Raw genomic sequence first — 17771 nt, 5'->3', positions numbered from 1 at the left:
AGTGTATATTTTGTCTTGTTCACCGTCTCGTGCCCCCTCTGGTGATTAAGGTAATATTTTCTTAATATTTTGCCCAGCAGTTTCCAAGGATTTTGATTAATTTAAAATAATATAAAAATTGGGCACGAGGGGCGTTTCAAGATGGTGGCTCGGCACCGGCACCACCGCCTGGCGCCTGTTTCAGGACCGGCTATTACACACAACTTACCATATTTCCGCAATGTATACATGCGTGATGAACTACCACGCAAACCCAAGTTGAGGGAGTGCGCAATCGTAAATTTGGATGGTAAGCATGGGTGCGGTACACATTGGGTAGCATACCGAAAGGCCGGTAATGCGGCAGAATACTATGACAGTTTCGGGAATCTTAGGCCACCTATGGAATTACGCAAGTATTTTCGTGACACTACATTAAAAATAATTATAAAGCAGAGCAGTTGCCTAATCAATGGAATTGAGGTCACTTGTGCCTCCGCTTCTTAGTTAACAAATTATGAAATAATATGCTTATAAAAGAGCTTTAACACAGACAAAAACAAGTCAGTTATGTCGATAACTTTATCCTATCGGGTAAAAGCTCGGAGCTCCGATCTACTTATTTTCCTGCCTTGAATTTGGAAGGCACATGGAGTATCGCATTAGTCGATTTTCAAACATATTTCTCCATCCCGAATGTCGATAGGGCAAACTGTAAAATACGATATATGAAAAATGATGTTTTGAAAGTAATATCTGTATCCACGGGATCATATGAAATCGAGGATATCGCATTATACATTAAGCAAGCATTACTACAAGATGATGTAGAGTTTTATCTTCGTGGTAACCCAAACACTCGGTAAAGCGAGATGATGTGTAGCACTAATGTTGACTTTAGGGAGCGGGATACTTTAGCAGCAATACTGGGGTTTCAAAATAACATTTACGAAGGGGGTAAATTAAATGTAGGCCCTATCAACATTACCGAATAGTCTTCCTGTAAATGTTATAAGAGTAAACTGCAATTAGGTTAGCGGATCATATCTTAATGGTAGACCGAACCATACGCTACACGAGTTTAGCGTGCTAGTCCCTCCTGGGTTCAAAGTTGTAGAAGTGCCTAAAACACTCATTTACTCACCGGTCATTGGGAAGAGCGTACACGAAATTGTCGTCCGCATAGTCTACCAGAACGATAAGTTGATAAATTTTAGAGAGGATGAAATCACATTGCGCTTACACTTGAAGAGAGATGGGTTTTAATTTTATACGAAAAAACTATAAATTAACTGACACTACCAAATCTACAGTCAGTATAACACAAACCTCGAGCGTGTTAACACGCGCTAACATTCGTTTCTTGAATCAACTCGGGTATAAAGTGATTAGGAATGGATACGAAAATCCTGAACGTGGAAGATGCAGTTAGTTACGAAGATATTATTACAAAGACCGAAATACACTCGTACTTACCTTATCTTTCTGGACCATATCCTTTGTCGTCGGAAATATGAATTTCTGTACAAAACCAAGATATATATACGGTACCTTGCAACTCTTTTTTGCAATTTAGAGGCACATTTTTAAAAGATGATGGTGATATTCCTACAACTACCAAGATCGTACGTAATGGTATTCTTCACATGATCAGTAAAATATCTTACGAATTAAATGGTATCGAGCTCAACCAAACGCCAGATGTGGGAATTACTTGTACTTTAAAAAATTACTCATCGCTAACCCATAATCAACTATCCGCGGCTAAAATGGTCTGATGGTGAATAGAACCAGATTACAAGTTGTTGTTATATGCAGGCGGAAGATTTGAAATTTGGATTCCTCTCGCGATGATGTTGGGATATGCAGAAGATTACAAGCACATCATAATTAATGCTAAGCAGGAGTTGGTGATACTTTTAGCCAACACCCAGGCAAATGCACTTCTCGATACAAGCAACCAACCGGAAAATGTAACTTTATCCATACACACTATCGAATGGCTTCTTCCTCACGTTCAAGTGAATACGTCAGAACGCATTAGGCTTTTGAAATTTGTCGAGAAAGGTACAAATATCGACATTGCTTTTCGTTTTTGGAGTTTGGAAACCTACCCTAATCTTACCCAGTCTCAAAACATAAATTGGAATGTAAAATCTAGTTTTGCTGCAGTTAAGCCGCGATACATTATAGTAGCATTTCAAACAAACAAACAAAATTATATAAGAGCAGACTGCTCTACATTTAATCACGACAAGATAAAAAATATTAAAGTTTTGTTAAACTCTGAAAGTAACCCTTATCTGGATATGAATGCAGACTTTTAAAATGGAAGATATTTGCTCGCTTACCGGATGTATGCACAATATCAGCAATCGTATTATGTTCAGTTACCATCCCCGATATTATACCCGAATTAATTCAAAAGTATTGCTCCTCTCTTTGTATTTGACGTGATTAGACAGGACGACCGTATTAATACTGGAGTTATAGACTGCAAAATCGAGATTATGGCTGGATTATTATGCACGATAGGCTGGCTACATATAATGTCCGGGACAAAGTAGTGTAAATACTAATGTAAATGCGGAAAAGAGTTCAGTATAGTTTCTGCCACCAACATGTTCGTTAATATCCGGGGGTTCATGTCGCAAGTAGGATTTATCATCAAGGAAATATGCATAGCATATGTCGACGGAAGCACCATATCTCGTCAATTCTTACCTCCATTCCCCTGGCATCTCCTCGACCGCAAAAACCAATCTACAAACAGATGGCTGACTAATCATTACTAATTACAGAAGACTTAGGGCTCGCGGGCCCCAAATTTCGCAATCAGGGCACATGCTAGCTGAGTGAGCCCCGAGTCGCTCGCTCCCCAAGGGACAAAGCCCCCTGTTTCACCACAGAGCGACTCAGAAATATTAGCACGAGGTAGCACCAGATCTATGGTCATCTCATGCCACACATCAGTATGTGCGATGTCAGAAAACCAACAGAAATTTAAAGCCTGCTACACCGAAAAATTCTGGAATGCGACAATATGATAATTTCCTGTATCCCTAGGCCAGAGTCTTGTTGCTGTTTCACTTTTAGGCTAGCACAGTCCTATTTATGCTCGCTGTTAACATCAGTCGTAACTCGGATGTCTTCGACTTATTCATCATTCTCTCCCCTTTTGCAATGGTTGCAGTCTACTTTGCATGGTCAGTGAGGTAGGGCAACAGCATTGCTGTGAGTTTGGCCCTTGTGGTGTGCGATTTAGCAATTGCATTGCTGTATTGGTTCACTCTACCAAGTGATTTGTTCCTTTGTGTGATTGAATTGCAAATAACACATCTAGTGGAGCATGGTCAGGGTACAAGGAATTATCTCCTACATAAATATTTGTGAAAATGCTGCAGTGCCTTAACTACGGCTGGAAGTGCTTTTATATGAATTATTTACTTTCTATCTTGGATAAAGCTTTGTTGTGAACTTGATACCTCATTCGCTTTCATTATGGCCCTGGGAAAGTACAGAACCCAGCCCATGTCTGCTCGTTTTTATTATGATAAATGTGGGAAAGAATGGAGGCAGAACATAGTGACTCCTAAAGGTTCTGAGAGGTAGCCTCACACCATGAAATAAAAAAATAAAAAAAATAAAAAAACTGTATCTTTTCCTGAGTCAGATGATGTGGTGATCGGTCAGCAGCTGCGAACCTAGTCAAAAAACCTTTATAGTAAGCACATAGTCCTAGGAAACGCCTTACATCGTGTTTATTTTTGGGTTGACGCCTCGCCTTGATGACTGAATTTTCTTGGGGTCTGTTCACATTCTATTCGCCGTTCAGACATGTTGTGAAATAAATTATAAGTACAATAATTTGAGTTTTTGTTCTTGTTGGCCTCATTTAAGTAAAATATGAGTGTATATAGCTGCCTTGTCAAAAAATGTAGTTATATTCAGAATTTTATCCACCACAGCACAAATTATTAAAATGGGATAGCCTATAAGTACCCTACTTATCTGTGTAAAACATAAAATCGTTTTAAATAATGATTCCTTTCAAAATCATTTCTATTATTACTTATGTTATTTATAACTTACCACGATTTTCTTGTTACAGTTGGTAACTTCAGTGAATTAACTAATTTTAAGCCTAATTTGTTATTTTCTTACAAACAGAAGACTATTTGTGCACCCAATGTTTACTTCTATATGTGTGTTCCAGTCCAGAAAAAATCGTCTACCTAATTAATATAAAATCAGTGAATAAGTAAGACCAGGGGTTGAAAGAATTTTGAGAGATATCAGCCAAATATTAAACAGATTGGCCACACAGTCTAGTTCACGATGTTGGATAGACGCATGCCGTGGGATTCAAGTGATGATTCGATGATGATAATATTCTGCTGGCATCACAGTATGTAAACGTAAAAATGAAATGAGTCCATGCAGTTTGTCCAAAAATATATTAATTTGGATAATTTCATCATTTGATGTAGTAGTTGCATGAGGAATAAATAAATTACAGTTTCCTATCATACCATTGAAATCTAAACACAGACAATATCTTGCATACACTGCTTACTATGGATTTTATCGTTCTTATGATTAAACATGGCTATTTTTGTACTTCAATCAAATTTTTCGTCGACGTGATAGGCTACTAATTGAAAGAATACTCAGAAAGTAGGCTACAGTGAAATTCCGGGCGGAAACAGATATTTTTATTTGCACATTCCCGAAGCCAGCGACGTTTTTAGAAAAATAGCCGAGAACCAAACACCTGGCGTCGTCCAAACATAGCCAACATAGTGAACATAGCGAGCATGGCGCCCTGTGTGGCCGTAGCTTACCTCACTCACACACCTGTAAACATACATGTCAAGTCACGCTTTTTACATTAACACTAATTGATTTGTTTATTTGTTTTTCGCCTGGATCTTATTTTAAGCTCATGCATTAAAATTTTTTGTCGTACAGAATTCTAGTTAATTCTGTCGCTGTTGAACACATTTCTTATATTTAAAGATTAATTATTTTCTTTTTAGTTCATACAACATTAGAACGTGTTTTGTTTAGTTCTTTAAAAAACTATTTAATAATATTATCTACGGCTTGGATTAAGATTATTTTTCAGTCTCCTTCAGTATTCGTGTCACTAAGTGATTTCCATCGTACATTTTTATGTACTGCAATATTTTTTATTCTCGCTAAATGCTGCAGTTCATCACTTTGGGTATTTTGTTAAAAGCACTGCTTTTTAACAATTGTTTATTATAATGGTACAACATTGGTAATATTAATACGAAAAAAACGTTTTGGCCAGTGCGCCTGCAAAATTATAGAAATATGAGTTTTTCCCAAGTTATATTTGCATTTTAACGAAAAAGATTTCTACTTGATTTTTAAAATTTATCAGATTTTTTGATATACTCAACTTAAAAATTATATATATTTTTTCCCTATTTTATAGTATGAGTACTTTAAAATTGAAGGAAGGTTTATCGGTTTTAAAACTCTTATAATTTTCACTAATTTAATATAATGTTCATCACACTGATGACTTAAGGATAGTTTTGGCAGTGAAATTTATTTTATTCTCTAAATTACATTCATCAAAATATATGGCCAATCTTAAAAACTGAATAGTTCTTTCCTTACTTTAGGTTTATATTTTTTATTTGTGAGTCAGACAGGTCTCTAGTGAGAGCAATCCCCTGCAGGTGAAGGAAACACGCGGCTTATAGCCGCTTATACCACGGTAAACTTTTGGCATGTTGTTAGCATAGTCGGCTGTACCACTGTGCAAAAATTAAGCTTTGGACAAATTTTTCACAGGTCTGTGCCTTGTTAAGTCTTGGTTTCCTGTATTATTAGAGCAGCATTGGTGGGAAGTTTAGGAACACCCTATTACGGGTTGTGACTTCTTTGAAGGGGGAAAGTGGCTGGGACCCCCGCGGTGCGAACACAGCTGCAGCCTCGGCCACTGCCCGCCAAAACAACCCTGGTTAGGGGGGCGCTTTAACTACCTCTCTATGACTTCTGGTCCCCTGATACTTTCTCACATGGAACTACTCGAAAATACGCTTTATTTATTTATATAACTTTTGTTTATATTTTTTTATATTTTTTTCTTTAACGGTTCCTTATTGGCTTGACCATTTCAGTGGGCGCCATTTTGTTTTAACTTCCCCTCACAGCCCCCACAGCCCACTACCAGAGTGGGGAGAGAGAAAAAAACGGTTGTGAGATGCTTAGGTCGTAGAAATGAAATAGCACCATTATTTGCTTCTTTTTGGTCATTCCTATTTCGTAAGTTTACTGGAAAAAATGTATAATTCCAATTTCTTTAATTCTGAGTCTTATTATATGTAGTGTGGCATGTGCCACTTTTGGTACACATTTTATTTTCCTATTTCCATTTAAATTGTTGCAGGTTATTTTTCAGGCCACCATTTATTATGGTTTTAGATGCTGTTTGTTTTTATTTAATTGTCTTATATTTTTTATTATGTACTTTGGACATTTAGTTTGTAATTCTGGTAAAATAATTTGTAATTTTTGCTAAGGTTGGCTACATGAAAGTGAGAAAATACATGAATATTCTGACTGTGAGAAGCTAATTTATAATTTATGTTTATTTTAGGTCCTATTTTTACAATTTTTTTTAATAGGCAGCATAAAACATACTTTCTGGAAATCCCTTTACTACGTTGGTGTGTGTCGGAAGATTGTAAGACAGTGGCTATTTTCTGCCACGTAGGAATACAGCGCTGATTGGCGGCCGAGCCGCGAGTCGCCGGCGCTGGGCGGACAGCAGCGAGGCGAGAGCTCGCGGATAGAACTTCACGCGAAATAGCTTCTGCGTGGATCGTCAGCACGCCGCCCACCGCATCATCAAGTAAGAGTCTCCCGCCCAGTCCCGGTACGACATCTCCCAGCTGTGCTCCATGCGTCGGAATAACAGTAATAGTATTTTTATACGTCCAAGTATGTACACGTAACCATTGTGTAGAACTTGGCGCCGCTGCAACTATAGGTGGTTTTCGGCCGTAGTATACTGCTTACTTTAAGTTAATTTGTAATTTTTTTTTAGTATTGGCCAATTTCGCGTAAATTTATACAGGCTGCCCATAACGATAAATGTGAGTACAAAATCTTTGTATAATAACTATTTCAAAGCTACATCGGAATTAACTAATATTTTTATACAGGTTTTTAAATTATTGAAATTTATTGTGGTAATTATTTTTATCCTTGTATCTTTAATTTATAGTTTGCTAATATGTATTTACATGAGTTAAGAAACCATGCATGTTATATTTAAGGATCGGTTAAATATATATTTTTAGTTAATATATTACTTTAAAAAAATCTATATATTTTATAACCATCACAAAATGTTCAGTTCGTAATAAAACTGCAGTCTACTCAGCTTATGAAGTATCTATTAATGTATGGAGTGGGTTCACTGAGTACATTATAGACATCATCCAGTAAAATATTTTTTTGCTAACACCCGTTACTTGGTACTCCTTAATTTTTTTTTTTCTCTGCTCACAGGCTAGCAAATAATGAGCCACTATCATGATAATCGCGGTGTTTTACGAGTAGCTGTTTTTAGAGGTTTAGGTTGCAATGTTTTGGTTGCTGCGTGTAAATGTGGTTGCTCCTTGCAAGTCCTACTGACTGCCACTGCTTTCTGTCATCGCAGGGGACAGTGACGATAGTCATGTATAGACTATGGCAAGTATTTATAAAACGGAACAAAGTCAGGAAGGGCTAAGCATATTTTTATGAAACAAAAATTGCACTTTTTGTGTTATTCTAATCACACAAACTATTTTCCTCACATTGGTCATTAAAATACACAATATTTCAGACACCGGACTTACCAACTTGTTTCCAATGACCCCACGATTTTGTTTCACATAACAGTAGTGGCCATCGAGTAAGGAGCAGTATTATGTACCTTGTAGAGGTAATCCTCGTTGGACAGGTTGAAGAATTTGAGCTGGGCATCTCCGGCGTGGTTGTCATCGTACTCGTAGTACCTCAGGGAGAAGTCGCAGCCAGCAACCGGGACCCGCAGGAAGGTGTAGCCGATGCCCTCCGGACCGAAGTAGGACCTGCGCACAGCGACACTCGCGTCTACCTAGAAGGTCACCACTCACTGGTGCCATGCTTCATAGTGGCAGCAGTGGCGGTGAGTTACAGCGGTATGGCATATGCAGCCCTATATGATGCTGCACGTACTAACGTTGTTCTATTGCTTCTTTTGTGCCGTATTGCAGAGATACTCAATTGACCCCCACCCCCTTTTTCACAAAATCACCCATTACGACCATCTGCTCTGTAGAAGCCATCATGTCATGTTTTCACAATGCCTAATAATACTCTCGTTTGTCTCCTTCGAGTATGCGCATTAGCTGTATAGTCGCTGTTAATTATAGCTACCGCAGCCACTCGAATACCCTGTGCTAACATGGGGATCTTTACTGAAAAGCTACCGAATAAATTAAGTCACCTGTCTCTGCTCTATATTACCTGCACCTTGTGGGCTTGGCAATTTAAATGTGCACCGCAGTAGCAGTAGTAAGACATTACTGGACCAATGTAAACATTGAAATGTAAACACAGCCGCCATCTTGTTTCATGGGGGCCGCCATCTTGTTTCATGGGGGCCGCCATCTTGTTTCATGGGCGCCGCCATTGTTGTTGACATGCATCATCATAGTTCAAACATTGGCTACCAGGGCGCGCCACCGTCTGCTGGAGGCCGCCATCTTAGTTCAGCCTTTAGTTACCGGAGCGCGCCACCGTCGCTCCAAAGGCGGGAATTGTATACAAAAAATCCTGGGCGCTGGGTGGATTCGATCCCGGGGACGCACCAAAGTCGTGGTTACGAGACGGATGCCTTGACCACTAGACCACGGGACCAGATAAAGTATGGGGAATTAAATAACAAACATATGCTGCCATGTCTTTAAATTTCGAAAAAATATGCAACCATACTAGCTATGTCTAAACCGTAAGCAAATACCGCAACCCCCCCCCCCCCAGCATATGCTTAAAACAAACACCACCATAATAGTTATGACTAAATACCTGAGAGAAACATAACCTCAATTAAGCGCCATAATAGCTATGTCTACCCCACCCCCACCACCAGTATGCTTAAAACAAACACCGCCATATTAGCTATGACTAAATACCTGGGAGAAACATAACCCCAAAAAGGCACCATACTATGTCTACCACAACCCCACCACCAGTATGCCTAAAAAAAACAAACACCGCCATACTAGCTATGACTAAAGAAACATAACCTCAAAAATCCCGTGCAGAGAGAGCGAGATGTTGTCCGCTGGAGCGTCACTCATAAACTGCGCAATTATAACCCCCCACATCATATTATAAGCATAATAAAGGCGCCATGTGTTTTGCTTAAAACCCCCGCCATACTAGCTATGCTTAAATTTCGAAAAGCAAACCGCCATATTGTTGAATTACAAAATATGCTAAAATCAATTACCACCATATTAGCTATGACTAAACCCCTCCAACCCCACTACAAGTATGCTTAATCGCAATGTTTAATTCCCAACCACCAAATTTCGAAAAAATTAATGTTTAAATGATACAATCATTCTAGCTATATCTTTAAAACCCCACCCCTATATTAGCTATGACGAAAACCCTCCACTCCGAGTATGCTTAATCGCCATATTTATTTTTCGAAAAGAAATAAAATACCGCTATATTTAAATTTAAAAAAAAATATGCGTAAAGGACCCGCCATACTAGCTATGCCTATGCCACCATGATGTAAGCTTAAAACACACACACACCAAGTATGCCTAAAAGAAACCCCCGCCATACTAGCTATGCCCAAAACACCAAATTTAAATTTCCACCAGCCATAATTAAAGTTGGAAAAGAAATAAAATACCGCCATGTTTAAATATCGAAAAGCAAATACCGCAACCCCACCACCCAGCGTATGTTTAAAACAAACACCACCATAATAGCTATGACGAAATACCTGAGAGAAACATAACCTCAAAAAAGCGCCATACTAGCTATGTCTACCCCACCCCCACCACCAGTATGCTTAAAACAAACACCACCATACTAGCTATGATTAAATACCCGGAGCAACATAACCTCAAAAATGGCACCATACTAACAATGTCTACCCTACTCCCACCACCAGTATGCGTAAAAGCCCCAGCATACCAGCTATGACTAAAGAAACATAACCTCAAAAATCCCGCGCAGAGAGAGCGAGATGTTGTCCGCTGGAGCGTCACTCATAAACTGCGCAATTATAACCCCACACATCATATTATAAGCATAATAATGTCTTTAAAAAAATGCTTTAAGTAATAAGCATAATTAAATTATATAATATTAGGAAAACAGAAAACAAGCATAGTTAGGACCCCTGCAGTTAACACGTAGCGTAAAGTAATTAAAAATAAAATGTAGCTGCGGCACGATCGACATAAGTTACCGAGGTAATAAAAAAAATAGCAAATAAGCATAAATAAAATAAAAACTCACCGGAACGCATCCCGCCCACCCCGGCGATATGTAACAAATAAAAACGCAGACGAAAAGATATACTAAAAAATAGTAACATCTATGTACGCAGTGTGGACAACCGACAGCGTTTAACGATAAGTAAACCTATTAAATATATTACAAAGCGGGAGCGGCCCGCTCACGAATATGTTTTAGTGTTATAAGCATAGGTAAAACTTAAAAGTATGTAAAGAAAGTTAAGTATTAAGCATAGTTACTATTATTTTACGTAAATTAAAAAAATAAATATTATACAAACAATGTGTAGTAATCGGCTCTCGGCCAATGTGTTAAGCATTACTTTACGTCGAGTACAAACGCCGTGCTGAGAGCCCCGCTCGTGCGACCAGGAATGTATTAAGGGACCCCTGCAGTTAACACGTAGCGTTAAGTAATTAAAAATAAAATGTAGCTGCGGCAATATCGTCAGAAACAAATTACGTATGTTACCGAGGTAATAAAAAAAATAAACTATAGGTGCCACCCCCACTCCTAGTATGCATAAAACACCCACCCCCAAGTATGCCTAAAAGAAACACCAACCATACTAGCTATGCCTAAATCATTTGCAGCCATGCTTAAAAACCCCCACCATACTGGCTAAGACTAAATGGAGTGCCACATATACACACCGCCATCTTTAATGTCACAGAGGAGAGCGAGAAACGTAACGTAAAATATGCTTGAAGTAATAAGCATAGTTAAAGTTATAATATTGTAAATACATAAAATCAAGCATAGTTAAAAAAACCGTAGATCACCATTTAATAGTACTGGACCAGATAACATATGCCATAGCGATAGCATGAATAAGCATAGTTAGGACCCCTACAGTCAACACGTAGCGTTAAGTAATTAAAAATATAATGTAGCTGCGGCACGATCGTCAGAAACAAAGTACGTATGTTACCTAGGTAATAAAAAAAATAGCAAATAAGCATACATAAAAAAAACTCACCGGAACGCATCCCGCCCAACCAGGCGATATGTAACAAATAAATATAAATAAACATTGTACAAACGACCGTGTGGGGGAGCTGTAAGCCTGTTCGCGCACCGCAAATAAGCATACATAAAGGAAAAACTCACCGGAATGCACCCACTCCACCCCGGCGACATGTAATTAAAAATAAAAACGCAGACGAAAAAATATATTAAAAAATAGTAACACCTTTGTACGCCGTGTGGACAGCAACCCGCACAACCGACAGCGATTAACGATAAGCAAAGCGGGAGCGCACGTCTGTACTCCGTAGACGCACTCTGAAAACTGTTTACAAATTCCTGGTGCGACGAAAGCCAGCGAGAAAAGAAAGTTATTTTTCGACCCTGGCCCGCCGCGTAATATAGGAGCTTGCACAGATTTCACGGAACACGCCTAAGCATGGAACACAATTAAAAACGTACAGCCCAGTGATACATGAAACCGCCGAACGCATGTGACAAAAAAATTACCATTAATAACAAAAAAAAACAATTAAAACATAACAAAAACAATCAAAATGCACTCACAAACGCAATACAGCGCAATGCAGATAAAACCTCAGCAGTGAAAACTCCCATGAAATAATAAAATCGCTTATTGAGACAGCATGATGCAAAGAGTAAAAAGACATCCCTATACGTAAAATAAAACAAACGCGTAAATAAAGATATGACGTAATAAAATAAACAATCGACAGCAAAAGCAAGAAAGGTTATAAAAATACTAATTCAGTAACACATTGATGAAATAAATAAGGACGGACCCCCAAATACCACTAGGCTAAACACAACCCATAAGTAAATCACAATAAACCAAAACCAGAATTTTAAAAAAATCTATCTACGAGAACAATATTATAAAACTACCACACTCTCCAACACACCAAATGGCATGACCCGATAAATGACAACACAAATAAATATCAATAACCATAAATACCTACATAATCAAAATATGTTATTAAGCAACCGAAAAATACACCACAGCCCACATAAGACCTCGCGAACGAACGGCACAACACCAGAGACAAAACATGCTATTCCCATTTGTTAAAAAGACGCACATACGAGTCTTTAGTGCTAGCCCAGCTAGTATACATTAATTAATAAATAAAATTCGTTATAGTATTTGTGTAGGCAATAAATAGGAAGTACAAAGCGATATAGTTACAAGACGTTATTAAATAAAGTAATAAAGTGTATGTATAGCCAATAAATAATATATATATGTAAGTAAAACGTGTTATACCCTAAACTAAATACCTGCAGGTTTATACAGTCAAACTTTGTAGGAATATAAACATAATTCGTTTTAACAGTCTCTGTAATACATATGCGTATCATCAGCTCTGACTAATTTATCTTTCATATAAGTAAACTAGTTCCCGGCTATAAACATAGCATGTTATTCTAATAAACTATGTATCATTGCAAGTATAAAGACCCCAATATACCGCTAACTAATTTGAAATAGTCATACCATCATTATTAAATAATCATACAAAAAAATATTAAGTGTTATCCATCCTTCCCTTTCGCTCATGACATAGAGTGTGGTGTTCTAAATATGGAGTGAAAGAATATTATATGAGTCATGTTGTAAATGCTTATAAGATTATTGTTCACTTCCCATCAAGGCTAGATAAAAAACAATATCTATATAGTGGTAGATGAATAATCAGAGACCAACTATAGACTTCATACTAGTAAATCATAATAATTAAGGATATATCAGGGTAAATAAAAAAAACCTTTATAACTACATCCCAATAAGCATAGGAAGCTCTGGCGTTAATAACAAGACGTAAAATAAAAGTTTACTGGTTCAGTTAAGAATCTATATTCTACTACTACGCATTCCATTAAGCATAAGAAGCACTATAATCCCATTCCGACGAAACCAGAATATAACACACCAGTAATGTTTGTGAAAGAACACACGATTATATTCATATTAATAACCACTTAGCCAAAATCGTTTGCAGACATAGCAATTCCATGTCTCAAACACCACATCGCTTCGGCGATAGTCCAGAAAACACAAAAATTATATCTGCCTTCCCCAAGAGACCGCCATAGTCGCCTCGGCGGACCACTAGTAACTTTCACTTGCCGGAGGGACAGACGGTAATAACACACACGCAGCCGCCGCCGAAAACAAGCCTCCAACAAGAAAAAAATAATATATCAAAATAACTTATCTAAAACAACAAGGATGCCTTGCAAACTATTAATTACACCACCCATGCCTTTAAACTAAGTAACGTGAACGACGAAGCCCGACAACGACATTCAAGTGACAAGGAGTAAAGAAGGAAATGATAATTACATGAAAGTAAACATGTGGTGTACGAATACTCATTGCCCACCAACTATGTACTACCTACTAGTGCTAATCCATGTATTGCCAGACATAAAATAACCAATTATTACTATCTTTACATTAAAATAAACATAGTGTCAGGATAATACTAATAATAAGTATTGAAGTAACTGAAGCGTGTACACAAACAAAACTGTATAATTCTCATCATAAATGTTCCTTGAAATTCTACCATCACATATATAATCCTTTAATATTATCATAATATAGTTACCATAAATAACAAGTCAACTCGAAAAAAACCAAAACAACGCCTACAGGCATATTGCAACCTACATCGAAACAACCATAAGTAGTATAGGAATGGGCATACTGGGACTGGCGCCGGCGCGTGGTGTGTGGCCGGTGGTGTCGACCGCCATCTTGGATTGTGACGTCACGGCGGCCATCTTGGATGGTTGTGACCTTGACCTTGACCTTTGACCTTGACCTTGAATTTGATCCTCAAAAATCGCCAAAATCCGCCAAAATTGGGCAAAATTTGCCCAAAATTCCTCAAAAATCGCCAAAATTTCCATTTCTGTGGAAAAAAAGTTTCGCCAAAAAATCTCAAAAAATTCTTCAATTCGAAAATCAGGATTTCGAAAATCCTCAAAAGTCGTTTTGCCCTAGAAAGAACCCTAATTCCTAAAACTGGCTTAAAACTCCTAAGAGATAGCCGCTTATAAGCCATTTCTAGGAATAAGGATACCATGACCGCCATCTTGGATTATGTCGTCACCGATGCATTTTTCGTTACGGCCGCCATCTTTAACTTTTTTATTTATTATCCGATTTAAACGAATTTTTTTTTTAAATTTATAAAAAAATTCAAATAATAAAATTTTAATAAAATATTTATAAAAATCATACATTAACGACACGGAGTTCGGAGTCCTCGGTTCGAACCTGGTGAGGACAAAAAAAATTAAAAATGGCGACAGGCTCCTTCCCTCACAGTGGACGCAGGCAGACTGACCCCCACCACTTATGTCAAAGTATACATATCGTCACCTAGTATGACGTCATGTCCGCCATCTTGTCTTCGTTGCTGGAGACCACCATCTTGTTTTCGTCGGCGAGAGTGCGCTGACGCCATGTTAGTTTAGTTCTTATCCGCTAGAGTGCAGTAATCATTTATTACTAAGGTGCCCGCCATCTTGAAATTTGGACGCCATATTGAAAATCCGTAATTATTTAGCTAGAAATTCGGGAAAAATTTCTAAATTCGTTAAATAAATCACTCATTAATTTACTTATTGATTCGATCCGCTCCTGTCCTTGGTTCGATACTTGATCGATGCAATAATGTTTAATTTTATGTAAAAAATAATAATTTCAATAAACCATGTTCAACATTCGTAAAGAGACTCTAAATCCTCTACGACCACCATCCTATCAGACATCAAGACCACCATATTGGAAATGCGTAATTTTAATGCTAGAGATCCGGGAAAAAGTTCAGAAATCATTAAATAAATTTCCGATCAATAAACTGATTAATTAGATCGACTAAGGTCCTTGGTACGATCCCAGGCCGATACAAAACAACTTTAATATTTTAAAAAAGCACCACTAAAGTGTAAGGTTCGAGGAATTAAACACCGCAAGTTCTTTTACAAACATAATATTTATTACATAATTTCTATTCTACTACAGGATCACTTATGAAAGCCAGCAATCTTATAATCATTTAGTTCCGCAGCGGTGTGAAATGACTAATTCTTAGCTCCAATCGGTTTATACTAGACAGAGTCCAGCCAGAACCTTTACAGACATAGTCCACCTCTTCTTGACAGAGATTCTGGATACCGTTTTTAACAGTTTGCTTCACATCGTTAGAACTGTAAATTACTGCAGCCGATGTCTTGAATGCACACTTCTTCACTTTGTCATCGAACGGACATGGCTTTCCATATATACAGTCCAACCACAAGTTATATTTCAAAGGTCCGTTTGTTGCTACATCATCAGTAAGCTGATTGATTATCTTCTGTCTGATATCGTCAAGAAAATTACAAATGTCCTTCGACTCACCGAACGTATTTAGATAATAGTAGTCTTTCAAAGTTCCACGAAATGCAGACTGCGCCAAGTAGAAGCCATTATCGTTCACTTGTAATGCTCCGAACACAGTCCTAGGTTTAGTTCCATGTTCAGACGTCATAACAATCGGTTGCTGGGCATCTGTTTTTTTGGTTGTACGCTTTCGTGTCTCCAATCTAAAGCGAGGAGCCGAAATGTCGGCAGGTAGTTCAGCAGTAGGAGCACAGACTCCACCTTTACATTTTTTCGCATGATGTCGCAAACTGTCAATTCGAGTAAACCATTTAAGGCACTCATCACATCGAAACTTCATGCGAGAAGGATTCTTCGTGCATTTGCTCCGCTCATGTCTTCGTGCATCATGGGAAAATGCGAACGACGTATCACCGTAGCTGCAAGGATACCGTGGTGATGAAGACGATCCTTTCAGACCCGATCCAGATACAGACATTGCAACAGTAGTACCATTTCCAGGCATTCTCTTATGCACATCGATGCATCGTTGTTGCTCCGAAACATTTACTTTCTGCCGCACAGCAGGACCTTTGCATGCCTTCATGTGCGTTTTCATATTATCTTTTCTGGCAAACTGCTTATGACATTTCTCACAAACAAACATTTTACGATATAGGTTCTTGGCACATTCGCTCCTCTCGTGTCGCCGGGGCATTGCTGTTGTTTGAGAAAATCTTGTCGCAGTAACAGCACCGATGTTCGCTAGTTGTCAAATCAGCATCCATTGAAGTCTCCATCGAGGTCGTATCGTCGATCGTCGTGGTTTCCTGCACATCCAGCTCAGTAGTCATTAAGCTATCTTCTGCTGGTGGTATCACATCTGTTGAAATCTCCTCCAATGTCGACGTCGTCGTCGTTGCCAACGGGATCTGCTCCACCATTGTCGTCGCTGACGTCAAGGTTCCCGTAGACGATGGTACAACGTCCATCGAGTTCGGCGTTAAAGTCGGTAAAGATGCCATCGAGTTCTCAAGAACAGGTAATTACACGACTTATGCACCAGATGAAATAATCTAGGTGATCCTTACACCGTCGACGACAGTAACAAACTGAGCGACCTGCTGTCTAGGACTCGCTTATATACATGCACCGGATGGAATAATACGCAAGTCAAATCAAGAACCATTTACTATAATACTAGAGTCAAAACAACATTAAAAATAGAAGGACCATCAACGAAAAGGCAGCACATTTGGAAGCACCGACAACGAAAAGGCAGCACATTTGGAAGCACCGACTACGAAAAGGCAGCACATTTGGAAGCACCGACTACGAAAAGGCAGCACATTTGGAAGCACCGACTACGAAAAGGCAGCACATTTGGAAGCACCGACAACGAAAAGGCAGCACATTTGGAAGCACCGACAACGAAAAGGCAGCACATTTGGAAGCACCGACAACGAAAAGGCAGCACATTTGGAAGCACCGACAACGGAAAGGCAGCACATTTGGAAGCACCGACAACGAAAAGGCAGCACATTTGGAAGCTCCATCAACAAAAAAAAAAGGCAAAAAGGAAGCACAAGTTACGAGATCTATGTCTTAGTTAGAAATCAGAATACAAGAAATAAAAACATTAAATTCTTATAATTTAAATTATTTATTTTATTGCTTTACACTATACAAATGCAAGTAAAACAAGCCATTATTGTATGTAGCCAGCATTCCTCAGTTCCTTGAGTATGAAGGATATTTCTTTGATGCACGAATAGTTTCCTGCACAAAGCGAACCATGTAGAAGTCTTAGCCGGTCAACCAATATGTTTGAATCTTTCCATGATGTGTAATCATTCTCTTCTACCACCAT

General features: G+C 38.4%; 1 protein-coding gene across 1 annotated transcript in view; it reads right to left on the bottom strand.

Annotated features, from left to right (window-relative positions):
* LOC134527206 (lysosomal acid glucosylceramidase-like) overlaps positions 1 to 17771 on the bottom strand; it is a 409619-nt gene that overhangs the window by 327420 nt on the left and 64428 nt on the right. The window contains exon 4 of the mRNA XM_063359670.1: positions 7943 to 8099. Within this exon, the coding sequence (XP_063215740.1) occupies positions 7943 to 8099 (157 nt within the window). The remainder of the gene's footprint in view (positions 1 to 7942; positions 8100 to 17771) is intronic.

This window comes from Bacillus rossius, chromosome 1, assembly GCF_032445375.1.
Source record: "Bacillus rossius redtenbacheri isolate Brsri chromosome 1, Brsri_v3, whole genome shotgun sequence".
NCBI classification, from domain to species: Eukaryota; Metazoa; Arthropoda; class Insecta; order Phasmatodea; family Bacillidae; genus Bacillus; species Bacillus rossius.
Note: the sequence above shows the minus strand (reverse complement) of the source record. Positions and strands in the feature narration are given on the sequence as shown.